Raw genomic sequence first — 17,745 nt, forward strand, 5'->3', positions numbered from 1 at the left:
CACATTTTCTCCCCTCTCCAACACAATAGGTTTTCATACCTTGCTTCCAAAGCCAAACCCACAAGAACTTGCCCACTCCCAATCCCAATTCACTGTGCCTGATCTCAACCCATCCTCCCTCTCATATATATTCGCCTAAATGCCAGGTGAATCAGTTAAGCAACCAAGGGGTCATTTGCAGTTGGTTTCATAAAACTATGACAGTTGGTGGTCCAGGACATCTGTGCCATTCTAGCACACTGGAGGTTGTGCACTGTAATTTATACACATGTCTGAATTTCCTTCACCAGCCCATGGCACTGAGCCAAAAACACTGTCTCTTTTATTCACCCTGTGAAGTCATCAACCTCTGCATACCCGATGTTATAGAGTCATACAGCATGAAAGCAAGCCCTTCAGGCCAACTCATCCATGCCGACCAAGTTGCCATCTAAGTCAGTCCCATTTGCCCGCATTTGGACCATAACCCTCTAAACCTTTCCTATCCATGTACCTGTCCACAAACCCGGTATTATCATGCAAACTGCCTTGTCCTTATTCATCAGCTCCACTGGATCATATACAAAATGAATCACCTAAAAAAGCTCATTGCAGTACCATTCTAGCCTGTGAAATATTCAATCAACCATGACAGCGTCAGTCTCCTATTTTTTAAAGATGCTTTTGAATCTTGCACGTACCTTCTTTGCATGAACGGAGTGTTGGATGGCTCATCGCTCCACATGGCTTCCTGTCTTGGTTATGTTAAGTTTTGTTTATGGTGTCACTTTGCAAAACTCAGCCAAGACAATTCTATCCTGTGAGGTTTTGAATTTGAATTAGATTTTTTCACAGCTGGCCTTATGACACAAATTAAAATAGGGCTCAACTAAGATGAGAATTGGTTCCTCACTCTGCAAACAGGTGCACAAACACGCGGTACAGTGGCGCAGCAGTAGAGGCTAACATGGAAAGTGCAAAAGCAGCCAGTTCACCAGGCGCTTCTCATCAGCCCCATTACATCTAAAGTATAAGGCAACACAGTGGCGCAGCAGTAGAGCTACTGTCTTACAGCGCCAGAGACCCGAGTTCCATCCTGACTATGGGTGTATGGGTGAATTTGTAGATTCTCCCAATGACCGTGTGGGTTTTCTTTGGGTGCTCCGGTTTCCTCCTGCACTCCAAAGACCTATAGGTTTGTAGGTTAATTGGCTTTGGTAAAAATTGTAAATTGTTCCTAGTGCGTAGGATGGTACGAGTGTGTAAGGATAATCGCTGGTCGGCGCAGACTCGGTGAGCCGAAGGGCCTGCTTCCACACTGTATCTCTCAAGTCTAAAGTAAAGTTGAGACACACAAAGGAAAGCAATAGAGAGAAAATGTAAAAGGACACAAAGTACTGAAGTACCTCAGCAGGTTAGACAGCGTCTCCGGAGAAAATGGATAGATAGACGCAAAATCCTGGAGTAACTCAGAGGATCAGGCAGCATGTCTGGAGAATAGGAATAGGCGATATTTCGGGTCAAGACCCTTCATCAGACGGGAACATGGATATGTGTTCTCCACAGATGCCTGACCAGCAACTTTGTTTCCCTTTGTGTATTAACCAGCATCTGCAGTTCTTGTTTCTAGAGAAAATGGAAATCACTTACACCAACATTCAATTTGTAATCAAGATATAGAATACTTTATTACATATTCAGTAAGAAACACAGTAAATAAACTCACCATATTATCAGCAAATAATTTGAAACAAAAATACAATCAGTAAAGTGCAGCTTCAATTTTACATAAATCATTTGTCATTTTTTGTTAAAGCTCAGTTGCCTCTGCCCCTCTGAACCAGGGTAACTCTAATGTCTGGATTCTCCAAACCCCAGCTATTAATTAAATATTCAGCCACCTACCATAGTATCTGCCCTCTTTATGCATTCAACTGTCATCTATAATTGAATGCTTTGTTATTAAAATGTGAGAAATCTTTGAAGCAGTCAATTCATAGGTACAGCATCTTCCAACAACTACTTTGTCAAGTTGTGATATTGAAAGGCTCTCTTGTCAATTACATTTCTAATGTCTTAATTGGAAGAAGCAGAGATGAGACCATACAAAAAAATAACAGATGGTTTAATTACACTAATTAACCAAACTGGAAGGACTCCCATGTAAGGGGCTCCTGAAAATAACAGCATGACCTGCTAAGACAGCAATTGTGTAACACCTAATTACAACTAGGACACTGGCCTCATTGTTTCTTTCTCAGTTCAAAGGCAAAGTCAATAGAAAATTTGAAAGAATAAAACAGATTTGCTGTAATTGGTGGTTAATTGTTGTATCTCAAAAGCTTTAAATAATTTATCTTATATTCAGTGAAAGAGTTCAAAATGAAATTAAATATCACCCTTACTTATTATAAATCTGAAATCCAGTTTATACTTAAAATCTTTTATAGTTGCTTATTTGCTTATATTATTGGACTATGAAACTGATTGTTCGAAGAATTTGTCTCAAAATAAAGGATACATTTTTCCCAAGGACTATGATGATTAGCTACTTAATTGTGGGAAATTTCAAAGCGAACAGCTTGTCTATTCTACTGATACGTACATATTATTGTATTAAAAGAAAACATTTTTAATTCTGCTACATTGAGAGGCAGATTAAAAGTTCTCATACTACTTTCGAGCACATTTGGTGCAAGGTGAGTTGTCACCTACAGAAGAATAATTTCACCTTGGGATTCTAACTAGTTCATGATATCACACAATATGCCTGAGAAATTTATCTGTTTCCTTCTACTTCCTACAAATTTAGTGTTATGCACACACAATTTAAAATGGTAAGATTAACTTAATAACTAAACTAGGATAACACCAAGGCGCAGGCAGTAACTCCCACCTTTAGCGACCAAGCTTTTGAACTTGAGCTCCGGTGCTGCTTGTGTGGAGTTTGCACGTTATCCCTGTGATCGCACGTGTTTCCTCTGGGTGCTCTGTTTTTCTCCTATATCCCAAAGATGCACAATTTGGTGGTTTAATTGGCCACTGTAAACTGTCCCTTGTATGTATGTGAGTAGAGGAATCGGGGAGAGGGGGGGGTTTGATGAGAATGTGGGGAGAAGAATATGGGATTAGTGCAAGATTTCAAGATATTATAGTACATAAGTGCTTATGTACATATGATCATCACAGACTTGGTGGACAGAAAAGTCTGATTTCATGCTTTCTACAGAGAAAACTTTCATCTTCAGCAATCTTGCACAAAGGTATTCTGAAAAAGGTAGTGGTGGAGGACAGAGGGGTTATATTAAATTCTTAGTAGGCAACCCCAGCACATCAAGCTCTGAATCCTCACAAAATATGTGCACTCATCCGCAGTTTACTCTGCACCAATAATGATTCTCATGTCCGTCTTTCACCAAAATAGAATGAATGACTGCTTGGATCAGCGAATAAGGTATTGACTGACTCCAAAATCAGAACTGCAAAGCAAATTTAGGTAAATACTGTAAAGTCAGCGATACAACGTGTGGACGTGTTGCATCCTAATTCTGTATCAGTCACAGAATTTGCAACATTGCATGCATTTAACTGCCACTGGTAAAATAATTGATGTGGTAGATAGGTCTCAAGTGCTGTCAATTCACACAGTTGCTACCCCAACAAATTACACAAAAGGAGATAAATACAAAATGCTGGAATAACTCAGCAGGACAGCCAGCATCTCTGGAGAGATGGAATGGGTGACGTTTCCAATCTGAAGAAGGGTCTCGACCCAAAAAATCACCCATTCCTTCTCTCCAGAGATGCTGCCTGTCCCGCTGAGTTACTCCAGCATTTTGTGTCTATCGTTGGTTTAAACTAGCATCTGCAGTACCTTCCTATACACAAAAGGAGAAACAAGAAAGGAACAGGTCCAGCATATTTTGAATTACGCAAGTGTTTGTGGCCATGTTCAGTTTTTAATTAGTGTCTGTGCTAATAGCCTGCTCCAATCCAACATAGCTTTGATTGTGCATCATAGTGGGGCATGTGAAGGAAAATAAAAGTAGGCAGTTAGATGCTTCTGTCTTGGTTAGAAGAGAAGTCAAGAGACTTTACGCATGAGTGTTTATGCACTAGATATGAACAGGCACAATGCAGCAGCTTTAGAGTCACAACAACAATATATGTGCAATAAATGATCAGTGATTCAAAGTATCGGCACGGTAGTGCAGCGGTAGAGTTGCTGCTTTACAGCGAATGCAGCGCCGGAGACTCAGGTTCGATCCTGACTACGGGTGCAGCACTGTAAGGAGTTTGTACGTTCTCCCCGTGATCTGCGTGGGTTTTCTCCGAGATCTTCGGTTTCCTCCCACACTCCAAAGACGTATAGGTATGTAGGTTAATTGGCTGGGTAAATGTAAAAAAAAAAATTGTCCCTAGTGGGTGTAGGATAGTGTTAATGTGCGGGGATCGCTGGGCGGCACGGACTTGGAGGGCCGAAAAGGCCTGTTTCCGGCTGTATATATATGATATGATATGATATGATAGTGCACAAAAACAAAGTATATTGAGGTGGTTGAGGTAGGTTTGTGGATAGAGTTGAGCAGGGTGGTCCAAGAACCTGATGCCTGATGGAAAGAAGCTGTTCTTGAAGCTGGAGATAATGCTTCTCAGGTTCCATTATCTTCTTATTCACAAAATGCTGGAGTAATTCAGCAGGTCAGGCAGCATCTCGGGAGAGAAGGAATGGGTGACGTTTCGGGTCGAGACCCTTCTTCAGACTGCTGCCTGACCTGCTGAGTTACTCCAGCATTTTGTGAATAAATCGATTTGTACCAGCATCTGCAGTTATTTTCTTATCCATTATCTTCTTCCTGCGGTAGCATCAAAAAGTGGGTTGTGAGTCTTTGATGATATTTACTACCTTCTTGAGGCAGCATTTCTTGCAGATCCATTTGTTGATGGGGAGGTCAGTACCCGAGATAGTCCAAGCAATGTCCATCATTTCCTTTGCTCTTGCATGTTCATAGTTCCTAACCAGGCCATGGTGCAAATTGCCAGTATAGTCTCCACAATGCACCGTGTAGAAGTTTGATTGGGTATTTAATGACGTTGCCGAATCTCTTTAAATATTCTGATGAAGTAGAGGCATTGGGAAGCTTTCCTTGTGATTGCATCAATGTGCTGGGCCCAGGTCAAATCATCAGGGATTTGCACGTCCAGGAACTTGAAACTATCCCACCATCCCACCAATGAGGACAGGTGCATGCACCCTCAGTTTTTCATTCCCAGAGTCAACAATGAGCTGCTGGATCTTGCTAATGTTGATTGCAAGGCTGCTTTTCTGCCACCACTCAACCACATTGTCGATTTCACTCCTGCACTTTGACTCTTCATTGCCTGTTATCCATCCAATGATGGTGGTGTCATTGGCGAATTTAAAGATGACATTGGAGCTGTGCCTGACTACACAGCACAGGTATAGAGAGAAGAAAGAGCCGGGTACTAAGCACAGAGCCCCAAATTACACCTGTGCTGATGGTCAAAGAGGAAGAGGTGTTGTTGCCAATTCATACTGATTGAGGTCTGCTGATAAGGAAGTTGAGGATCCGGTTGCAAAGAAATGAATAGGGTTGGTGGTTGGAGATTGGAGTAGGAAGTATTAGTCAAGGAGGGTCGGGATCTTGAGGGTGGGTAGGGCTTAAGGGATTAAGCGAGGTCACAGTCAGTTGAGGGCAGCAGATGAACCTGTGAAGGTACGGCTTGAGGTTACAACCAGGGAAGTGAGATGGGAATCCTTTGGAAAGCTTCACAAGGGCTAGGCATCTTGGTCAAGGGAATAGGTGGTCAATGTGCTTCATAATCCATGCAAGCATGGACCAACATCACAGAAGTGACCTGTAGCAATTAACTGTATGCTATTAGAGATACTGTGCATACCCGAAGGTCTCTAGCCATCAATGGACTGAAGCGCCAAGGAACTGGAAGGAAAGCATGGCTCCATGACCCCTATAGTAAATGTCCAACTTTCCTTAACAATCAGTTTGATTGAAATTAAATCACTAGCATGCTTATGTGCTACACCTATGTGATAGATCAGGTAGACCACATGTTTGCAATGACATTCCAGAACATAGAACTAACATCAAGCAAAATTGACCCATCTCTGACTATCTATCCATGGCCTCGCACATTTAGCTTGGTCCAGTTTACCTAGAATAAATGATGAATAAATTAATACTTTATTGTAGGAAAAAAACCTGTAGATGCTGGTTTAAATCGAAGGTAGACACAAAATGCTGGAGTAACCCAGCGGGCCAGGCAGCATTTCTGGAGAGAAAGAATGGGTGACGTTTCGGGTCGAGACCCTTCTTCAGACTGATGTCAGGGGAGGGGGCGGGACAAAGGTAGGGTGTAGTAGGAGAGGAAGACTAGTGGGAGAACTGGGAAGGGGAGGGGAAAGAGAGGGACAGAGGAATTATCTGAAGTTAAGAAGTCAATGTTCATACCGCTGGGGTGTAAACTGCCCAAGTGAAATATGAGGTGCTGTACCTCCAATTTGCGCTGGGCCAATATTGTTAACAAATATTGTATATTTGTTTGTTGTGTTGTTGCATTTAATGCGCCAGTAAAGCTGCAGCATGTAAGAATGTAATTGTTTCCTGATACATGTGACAATTAAACACTCTTGACTCTTGATAATGAAGGTTATTCAGACCAGAGATCAGTGCAGAGATTTTCAGCACATTGGCAATGCCAGATAACGAATAGCGGAAATGAAAAAAAAGAGATCGAGAGAGACATAGGCATGAATGTGGGAAGTATGTTTGACAACACTGGATGGAAAGGTTAGGCTGGAGATGTGATAGTACTGTTCGAAAAGAGTGGAGTAAAGACAGGGCTATTTAACGAGAGATGAAGATGACAGATTTGAAAGCAGGTACAGTACCTGACGGGCACCATTAACATAATGGTTAGGAAGGTAACTCAGGCACTCAATAGTTTAGACACAATGGCACATCTCAATGCATCAGAATTTCATACACAGGGAGGAGCTATAAGGATGTCATTGTCAAACCAGGAACTGTAATTCCCAATAATCTACTCTCTTTCACAAGTCCATCAACTCCCTACTGATCCTACTGCCTTTCATCTGCACTCAGAGTAATTTGCAATAGCCAATTCATTTACCAGCAGCATCTTTGGTAACACAGTGAACATGCAAACACCTCACCAGCAAATCCAGATCTGCCATTATACAGATTTTGATTATACTTATTAAATATTTTGTCTTTTCCTCAAAGATAGCCCAAATATTTCAAAGTTATACTTGCCTCTGCTAATGGACTATGGAGCATGAATATTTATTCCACTATATTGCTGCCTTCCTCAAAACTCCGGCTCTCCTCTGTGGATGGATTGTCATTACCTTTTAGATCAGCCTCTGTAATAACTTCAGTGTGCTTCTGATCGACATTTTCATGATCTTGGCTATCAGTCAGCACCCCACTAACCTCACGCTGGTGTGCTGCCTCTTCTATGGTGTTATCTCCAGGTTCATCCTGCGGTTTAATATCAATCTCATTGCCAGTATCCTTTCTCTCTACAAAGCCCTGTTCAGTGCCACAGATATCAACATTTGCAGTGCTACCAGATGTAGCCTCAAATACATCTTTCCGATCCAATTCAGTCCCACAGATATCATGTCCAGCCATCTCAGTATCCATGTGTGGCTCCGATTTATTGTCTTCTTTCATGACTGACTGGAGTTCTGATCTACAGATGTCTGCATCTGCAGTAATGTTTTCCACCCTTATTGGGGAGCCAAGTTCTGCAGCACAAATGTTAATCTCTGCAGTGCCACCCTTCACTGTTGAACGGAGGCTACTGGCTCCCATTCTGCTTTGAGGTTCCTCATGGGTTATCTCCACGGCATCTTCAACATTGGTAGTTTCTTCTTCAGTAAATGCCAGCTCTTCTCCCGAGCTGTAATCAATTCCATCTGGATCTGGACATGCTTCTGTAAATAAGTCATCATCAGCTCTGAAAAAAAGAAATACATCTTCTTTAACATAACTCCAACATTCAGTTATATCTATTTTTGCATCAGAATATGTCTTTGCAAACAAAATCATCCCAGATTAGTTCCATCAGGAGTCACATTTAGCTCATCTGTAGAGCCTTTTTTACACAGTCTAGTTCTTCATTGATGGTAAAATAGCCCCTAACTGATCTTACTCAGATATATTGTTCAGTTCTGCATTGGGATGGATGATAAAGTAATCATTCATTGATCTTACTCAGACAGACCATAACATGGTAAAAGTGAAAATTAAAAAAATCTAGCATTTGAGCTTGAAGTTATGCAACAGTGATGGAAGAATTGAAGTTTAAAGCAAACTGAGTTAAACTTGAACCTGGATACTAAACCACCACATGGAACATTTCCTCTTTCTTTACAAATATTCTTCATCTTGACAAAATAAAATGTCGAAAAATAAAACTCTTGTATTAACAAAATAAACTTTATCAGATGTACATTTAAAATATCATGTAATAATCAAAACAGGTAAGCCTGTAACATACAGGCTAATGGAATCAAGGGATATGGTGAAAAAGCAGTAAGAGGGTATGATCAGCCATGATCATATTGAATGGCGGTGTTAGCTCGTAGGGCCGAATGGCCTACTCCTGCACCTACTTTCTATGTTTCTATGTTTCTAAATCCCAAGCCCAATGAAGGAAAGTATAATTCAACAAGGTGAATCGAAAAGCAATTTGGCTTAAGATTCATTCTGCTTAATAACAGTGGAGGGGAATGAAAAAGACTACGGCAGGAAAATGCCTCTTTTCTAAATCAACTAAAATATATCAACGATTAGTGGTTAAATGAAAAGCTTAACATCAATAATCTGATTTTTTTTAACATTCAGAACTGTCAATTCTGAACAATTTATTAATTGTATTGAAAAAAGAAAAGCACAATAAAGAAAAGACAATAGAATTGTCTGGTAAACAGTTTACAGTAGTGATTAATGATATTGATTTACAAAATTCATAGGAAAATAACTGCAGATGCTGATTCAAATCGAAGGTAGACACAAAATGCTGGAGTAACCCAGCGGGTCAGGCAGCATCTCGGGAGAGAAGGAATGGGTGACGTTTCGGGTCGAGCCCGTTAACGTCACTCATTCCTTCCCTCCTGAGCTGCTGCCTGGCCTGCTGAGTTACTCCAGCATTTTGTGTCTACCTACAAAATTCATAGTGTGGAGCCTGAGTTCAAATCTTGTACTTGTTTAAACTATCACCAATTATAATAATAAATAATTTTGGAAAAAAAATCAAAGTGACTGTAATGCATGAAAATTCTTACATCTTAATAGTTTCAATAGTGAAGGAGGTGTTCTTTATAGATTAAATATTAATAATGACAACAACCTATTTAGGATTGTACTTTGGGTGTCAACGGCCCATATGACTCAGAATGAAAGCAGAGTGAGATTATTTACTCCAAGGAATTTTATTCCATTGCTCAGGCTGCAATATCAGATTGGGGCAGGACAACAATGTGAGTGGAGAGCCAATGTTAAGAGCTTCAATGGAAAGATCCCAGTCAATTTTTTTCTTCCAGTTTTTGTATAAAGAAACATTTTACAATATTAGCTTCCTGTTAGTTAAATCAAATCAAACTAGAAAAAGACATTTTCATACATATTAGTCCTCTGCATTGATAATAAGACATAACCAGCAACTAATGTGGCCAACTTGACGTTATTGGTAAACTGTTGTTATTGATTAACACATTATATTGCTGATTAAAATATTTCTTAATTCGTCAATTTGTGAGATATGAAACTATAATGATTAAAGTTGCAAGTCTCCAGGATGGACTGTTTCACTGAATGTTAACTGCCTATGTAATGAGCAGCAAGTGAGAGCAACAGCCAGCATTGCCTTTATTTCCCGTGGGAAGGTCGCCATATTGACAGGGTGGCATGTGTCACTGAGACAACTTCCTGCCCAACAAAGCCAGTGCCTTGCTGTGCCACGTGGGATGGTGGAATCTTGCAATGGCAGATGGACCAGCTCGTCCCTCCCTCAACTCAGCCATCCATCTTCATTGAGACTTTTCACAATATCTGGAGGTCCCTAACAGACAGGCCTCAGCCTTTCCTAAGTTCTCTGGCTAAGTCTTGGATTCCTGTGGTGGAGAAATTAATGTTATAAACAAATAATTGTTTCCCAAAATAAGGTAGAAATTATTTGGACAAACTGTTAAATTAAGACAGAAGTGTACCCAAACTTCTGAATATTAAGTTAATATTTTTATTTATATTTCCTAGCTCCCAATTTCTTCCACCTATTTAACCTCAACTGTGTTCTTCTTGGATAGCGGGTGAGAATAAGGCCACTGGAAGAAACGCCACCAGGAGTTTCCATGTCCATCGCCTATACTGTAAATCATGTGTGTGAGCATTGGTCACACAACCTCCCCAGCCTAATGAACGATGAGTGGAACGAGGTGCACGGCAGGATTGCAATTGGATGGTGACTGGTGTGCATTGTACCCACACACTATTGGGGATTCGTGGTCAGATGCATCGTTGTTTCTGATGCTCTAATCCTCAGTCACGCCCAACTTCAGCCTGTCATCTTTGCCTTCACATATACAATTCTACTAGATATTAATTGCAAAGTTGATTGAGACACAAAAGTACAAATTCATGTTTTAGAGTAGCCTTCCGGCTTCCACCAGTTCAGAGTCAGGACAGTGTCAGAGATTGAGGGACTCCACATGCCACTGACCGGATGCATATTTACTATAACAAATTCAGATACGTTGATGCATGCAACACTTGTTCTGTACATGTATTAAATATACAATGCATTGAATGGTTGAAGACAACGTGGGAACAACATTGTGATTCCCCACCAATGAAAGGGAATAACGCTTTGGGAAGAAAAGCTCTAAGTGAAGTAGCTGCCTCTCCTACTTAACCTTTCTATTTATGTGTAGGAAGTGTAGGGAAGAAATGCAGATACTGGTTCTTAATATCATGTCTTAATATCAATACAGTGGTCTGAAGAAGGGTCTCGACCCAAAACGTCACCCATTCCTTCTCTCCAGAGATGCTGCCTGTCCCGCTGAGTTACTCCAGCATTTTGTGTCTACCTAACTTTTCTATTTATGTCAGCTACTGATGTGCAACTAATAGGTTGGTCAGACAAACTACCTTCTTCCAGGCCTTTCTCAGAAATATTATCACTTTTGTAATAGACACAAAAAGCTGGGGTTAATCAGCGGGTCAGGCAGAAACTCTGGAGAAAAGGAACAGGTGACGTTTCGGATCGAGACCCTTCTTCAGATCTTGACCCGAAACGTCACCTATTCCTTTTCTCCAGAGATGCTGTCTGACCTGCTGAGTTACTCCAGCGTTTTGCGTCTATCTTCAGTTTAAACCAGCATCTGCAGTTCCTTCCTACACATCACTTTTGTGATGATAGGTCTACTTCATCCTCAATCATTGGCTTCCTTTGTTTTTTTTAATTCCCATTGGTTGTCTTGATGAGCCTTCAATATTTCCTCTGGTTGACCTGCTTTATCTTCATTCATTGACTTTTGGAGTCTCATTTTTCCTCATTCGTTCAATGAAGCAATACAACCCTCTCACAACTTCTTCAATAGGAAGCTAAAAATCAGGAACTGGAAGTTTCTAATAGAAATTTTATCATCCTGTAAGATAGCAAATTTCAGCTAGACAAAGATTTAGACTAGAGAACAATTACTAAAGCTTGATGCTATTATTTGTGATAGAACCTTACCTATTCTTATTGCAAACATCAAATAATAGAGGAATGGAGAAACATCTTTCTGTCTGATTCTTGGGCTCTCCTCTTTCACTGTCTTTTAGATCATCCTTCATGGACAGCCCAATTGTATTCGCTTCCTGGTCTATGCTGTGAATAAGTCTCTGCATCGAACAGCAATTCCTCTCTCCATCCTATTTTTAGAAAATGCACACTACAGGAGTTCAGCTCTCACTGTCTTGAATAACGTGAAGGCATAGCTGTCAAAAGTCTCTTGCTTGTACCATCAAGGACCTAAATGAGATGTCTCAACGTGTCATCTAGACTGCAGCATGGTATATAATAAATAAAAGTCAGCACAAGTCACAATTGGCAGGTTTTAACAAAAGAGAATATAGTTAATTGGCAAAAAACTTCCACGTTGATAATGACATTTCTATATCTACCCATTTTCTTTGAATTTTAATGGATTGGATAAAGTTTACGGACGAAACCGAGGCTTACAGATGCAACCCGACAGAGTCATAGCCCTCTAACTTGTGCTCTTTATTGGGGATCTCTGTAATACGTGGAAGAAAATATATGAAATTATGCTGAAGAAACAAACAGAAATATGTTTATTTATCATCATGTCAGGAACACTGAAATGTGGAATAATCTGCTGAACCGCCCAACAAAAATCGTTATTTTTTAATATTATCATGTCTTCATAAATTGTGGTTTTCAATAATATAGGGTAGGGAAGATATGTTTCAAATTTCCTGGGTGAAAATGATCACACAATCTTTTTTCATTGGTTTTGTGCATCATTCAACCACCTAAAATTGCGGCATCCTTTGCAATAATGTCAAGTGATGACAACAATATTGAAGGCAATAGGTCTCATATAATCCTGAAGCGCCCACTATTCAGCCCACACATATTTAAGGAATGATTGATGGTTCTGGATTAGCATAAATACAAGATCCGCTCAGGCACAAATAACAAAGCAAATATGCGATCTGAGCTGCTACTTCAGAGATTTATCCTCATGGTAAACTATTCGAAGAGTAAAATGGTCTGCGATGCAATCAGATTATGTTACTCTCCTGTCTGAGGACTAACATTTTTTACATATTTTCAATAAAGACTAACAAAGTTTGGATTGGAACGGCTTTTGCTTTTCAATCAACATGATGGGGGAAGTGGTCTAAAATTCAGCTTCTCACTGCTGAAAAGGATGGTGGAGGCAGAACCCCTACTACATATACAGTATAAAATGCATCGACATTTGCTTGTAGACCTGTGACCTAGTGTTGCAGAACGTGTGATGAGGCTGGGGCGTGGGCGGCCAAGTGGCGCAATGGTGGAGAGTTGCTGCCTTACAGTGCCAGAGACCCCGGTTCGATCCTGACTACAGGTGCTGTCCAGACGGAGTTTGTACGTTTTCCCTGTGACTGCGAGGGGCTATGGGTTGACAGGGATCAGAAACTTGTAGAGGTCATTATTCGTGAAGGAGCTGGAAGATGAGAGTTAACCATGACACAATGTTCTACAATGTGTGATTTATAACAGCACATGACGCACATAGGCAATTGCCAACTACACAAATGGCATTTCGGCACATGGTACACGCAATGGGGGGGCAACGCAAATGTCCAGTGCTCTCCATGAGTTAGTGCATCAAATGTGTAGCATGGCACAGGGGCATCCTGGTAGAGCTGCTGCCTTACAGCGCTAGAGGCCCAGGTTCATTCCTGACTGTCTGTACGGAGTTTGTATGTTTTCCATGTGACCATGTGGGTTTTCTCCGGGTGCTCCAGATTCCTCCTACATTCCGAAGACCCACAATTTTGTCGGTTAATTGGCTTCTGTAAATTGTCGCTAATGTGTAGGTTGTAATTAGTATACGGGTGATCATTGGTCGAAGCCGACTCAGTAGGCCGAAGGGCCTGTTTCCACATTGTATCTATAAACTAAACTAAACTACTGATGACCAAAGTGAAATTATGGACTTTATGCAGTTTCACAAGTTCCTCGATTTTATCTTTCATTAAAAATGGATGGTTTCTTATACAAAAATGTTGGCAATATATGGTTCATTATAGGAATGTGTGGTTTATTTCACATTGAATACGACTGTTGATTCAAACCAATGCCTTATTTAAAAAAAGGAGTGAACCTGGAGGAGCTTGCTGGGTCAGGCAGCATATGTGAAGGGAAATGAACAATTGCCAGGGAACATTTGTTTTCTTGGGACTTATCATTCAAAAGCCTATTCATTTCATTATTTTGTGGCAAATTAACTAAAATGCAGAATGCTTTGGAACTTACCATAAACCTCGATCTAAAGAAAGAGCAATGAAACTTTTGGGAAACCAATGAATGCCTTTAAGTACCTTTCAAAATTACTTCACTGGAACCTGTAAAAGACTCATAACATTCTGAATTTGAGAAAGCTACTATCTGAATGGAATTCTCCCAATTGAATAAAATGACATATGAGAAATAGATTCAATGGAACAAAGATATTCTCAGTTTCCAGCCTCTTATGCTACTACAAGTAAGAATTTCATTGTTCCATTGTCAGTAAATATGACAATTAAACACTCAACTCTTTTGACTTGACCTTGAAATAGATTTATTAAAAAATCTGTGGTCTAGAGATGTAATAACCTGAATTTAAAAGATTAATTTTGGTCTTACATTACTTTTCTGCGTGAAATTTAAAACCCAATTGAATTGTTTTACACTATTATTGCTTGTTTTTTTAAATATATACTGAACTTTTTGTTGTTTATTATGCTGTTCAGAAAATGCTAGTTTACATATCTGTGGTGCTGCTGCAAATATGAATCTTATTGTTCCGTTTCGGAACATATGACAATAATACTCTCTTGACTCATGTAAATGCTAACTGGCAAGCTACGTATACCGAACTAGTGCCTTGGAATGACCATCTCTATCAGTTATGTCTTGTTATTACCTCTTAATGCTAAATGGCAATAAGATTTCCCATTGCCCCTAAGGATCACCAGTGGTGACAAAGTTTAGAAGGATGAGAGGGGATCTTATCGAAACGTATAAGATTATTAAGGGATTGCACACGTTAGAGGCAGGAAACATGTTCCCAATGTTGGGGGAGTCCAGAACAAGGGGCCACAGTTTAAGAATAAGGGGTAGGCCATTTAGAACTGAGATGAGGAAAAACATTTTCAGTCAGATAGTTGTGAATCTGTGGAATTCTCTGCCTCAGAAGATAGTGGAGGCCAATTCTCTGAATGCATTCAAGAGAGCTAGATAGAGCTCTTAAGGATAGCGGAGTCAAAGGGTATGGGGAGAAGGCAGGAACGGGGTACTGATTGAGAATTATCAGCCATGATCACATTGAATGGCGGTGCTGGCTCGAAGGGCCGAATGGCCTCCTCCTGCACCTATTGTCTATTGTCTATAAAGTTACCTGAACGAGCTCTTTAATTATCGAATCTGCATATAGACTCTGTCCAGGGACCCCAACATCCTTTTAGGTTAGGCAGAGGTTCACTTGCACCTCCTCCAACCTCATCAATTGTATCCGTTGCAGCTCCGCCCTTGCTCCCCTCCACAGAGTCGCAACAGGGACAGAATCCCCCTAGTCCTTACCTTTCACCTCATCAGCCATCGCATACAACACATAATCCTCCAACATTTTCGCCACCTCCAACAGGATCCCACCACTAGTTACATCTTCCAATCTCCACCTCTTTCTGCCTTCTCCAGAGACCATTCCCTCTGCAACCCCCTGCTTAACATCCCTTCCTACCCAAACCACCCCAGGTACTTTCCCCTGCGACTGCAGGAGATGCCACACCTGTCCCTATTACCCCTCCCTCGACTCTGTCCAAGGACCCCAACAGTCCTTTCAGATTAGGCAGAGGTTCACTTGCACCTCCTCCAACCTCATCTACTGTGCCCGTTGTTCAAGATGTGGACTCTTACACATTGGCGAGACCAAACGTAGACAGGGCGATCCTTTCACTGAACACCTTCGCTCAGTCTGCGTGGACCTACCTGATCTCCCAGTTGCTAAACACGTTAATTCTCCTTCCCATTCCCACACTGACCATTCTGTCCTAGGACTCCCGCATTGTTCGAGTGAGGCTAAACGCAAATTAGAGGAACAGCATCTCATATTTCGCTTGGGCAGCTTGTAGCCCAGTGGAATGAATATTGATTTCTCTAACTTCAAGTAACCCCGGCAATCCCTCTCTCTCCATCCCTCCCCCACCCAAGTCACACTAGTTTCCTATTTTCACCCAACAAACAGCTAACAATGCCCTGGTTTCTTTATTATCGTTACTCTTTTGCATAACTTTTATTCATTGTTCTATATCTCTCTACATCATCGTCTACATCTCTTGTTTCCCTTTCCCGTGACTTTCAGTCTGAAGAAGGGTCTCGACCCGAAACGGCACCTATTCCTTCTCTCCAGAGATGCTGCCTGTCCTGCTGAGTTACTCCAGCTTATTGTGCCTATTGAGCAGTGAGGTTCGCAAAACCTTACCTTGTTGACTTATTCCACCACCTCCAAGGCTCAAATCAGAGTTGTAGTAAATTCTCCATAGTTCTAAGAAGAATATTCTCCGCTTGCTTCACTGAGTACCACTCCAAAAATATTCTAGCCCATTCAACACAAAGATTCCCATTGCACCACGACCCGCCAACCGAACATTTCACTGCAGTCCGACTCTGGTGCAACCTGTGCAGTGTATGCTATTTTTCAAATGGAGGGCAGCAAGCTGTGAAAGCTTCCTCCCACTGCAGGCAAAACCCTCAATCTTACGTCAACAGAAGCTATCATTTGGGTTCTTTGGCAGCTACGAAATGGAAAGCTTCCTCCACTCACTCCACCATGGAAATATACTTTTCCTTTCCCGGCTGCTTGCTATGCTAAAGCTATTCTTAAAACACCAGTGTCAGTTCATCTCACCACGAGTATTGAAGTGGATCAGGAATATGGAATGAACAATAACCCGATCTGACAATTCCCAATTCTTATAAAGAAACTCAAATGAACTGAGTGATGCAGTTCCCCAGCTAGCAACCCTTCCACAAATCCTTTCTGTACAAATCATGAAAATCTGAACTAAAGAATTGAAGAATCTTTTTATATTAAAAACCAAAACTGCTGAGTAAATCTCCAAAGTACATCTACAAAAGCCCATTCAGCACAAAGATTCCACTGCAGTATTACCTGCCTACCAAACCTTTCACTGCAGTGCACTGTGATGAGTGCAGTGGATGTTGTGATACTATATTCTGCACTCTGTTTTCTTTCTCTTTTTGCACTCGTCGTATACTCATGTCTGGTAAGACTGCACTCGTGTATTGAGCAACCTGCCTGGATAACAACGCTTTTCACTGTGTCTCGGTACGCTTGACAATAATAAACTAAACATAAGCATAAACACTGAGTGTTAAATGTTCTATGTGATTTTGCATGCCCTACTATTTCTGTGCCATGCTTCCCTACCCCCCCAGCATTGTTGCGGTGCATGTGGATGATTAGCTAGGATTTCAGACGGCCTTGAAGGATGAACACATGGACTAACATCAAAATGCACTCACAGAATGAGCAGCAGCAATCTGTTCTGGCTGGGTAATGGGCTATTGCAATGGCACTGAAGACAGAGGCATGAAACATGTTTTCAGATACATTGAATGGAACCCAGGATGGGGCCTGTTAGCGTAGAACCAGGAAGAGAGCAGATCACTGAGTGACGTGACATCATTAAGGACCTTGGCAACCATAGATGCACTGGCATGCTGGTAGGGATCAGAACTTCCCAGCGCAACTTTTATTGGTCGGGTTATTTGAACCTGTGCTCCATGGAAACCGAGACCTTCTCCTATCTCGATTGCATCACGGTTGGTTTCACAATTCCTAATGTGGAGCTGGGCATCTCCTCAATTTTAGAAATGATGGGTTTCAGGCCTTGCATAAAATCTTGTGCAACA

General features: G+C 41.1%; 1 protein-coding gene across 1 annotated transcript in view; it reads right to left on the minus strand.

Moving 5' to 3' along the window:
* Positions 1 to 1,512: 1,512 nt before the first annotated feature.
* Positions 1,513 to 17,745, minus strand: part of LOC144608646 (uncharacterized) — a 53,084-nt gene continuing 36,851 nt past the window's right edge. Inside the window, exons 7-8 of the mRNA XM_078426624.1 lie at positions 7,476 to 8,004; positions 1,513 to 1,605 (exon numbers count right to left, since the gene is read on the minus strand). Coding sequence (XP_078282750.1) covers positions 1,513 to 1,605; positions 7,476 to 8,004 — 622 coding nt within the window. The remainder of the gene's footprint in view (positions 1,606 to 7,475; positions 8,005 to 17,745) is intronic.

The sequence above is a fragment of the Rhinoraja longicauda genome, chromosome 32, assembly GCF_053455715.1.
Source record: "Rhinoraja longicauda isolate Sanriku21f chromosome 32, sRhiLon1.1, whole genome shotgun sequence".
Taxonomy (NCBI): Eukaryota; Metazoa; Chordata; class Chondrichthyes; order Rajiformes; family Arhynchobatidae; genus Rhinoraja; species Rhinoraja longicauda.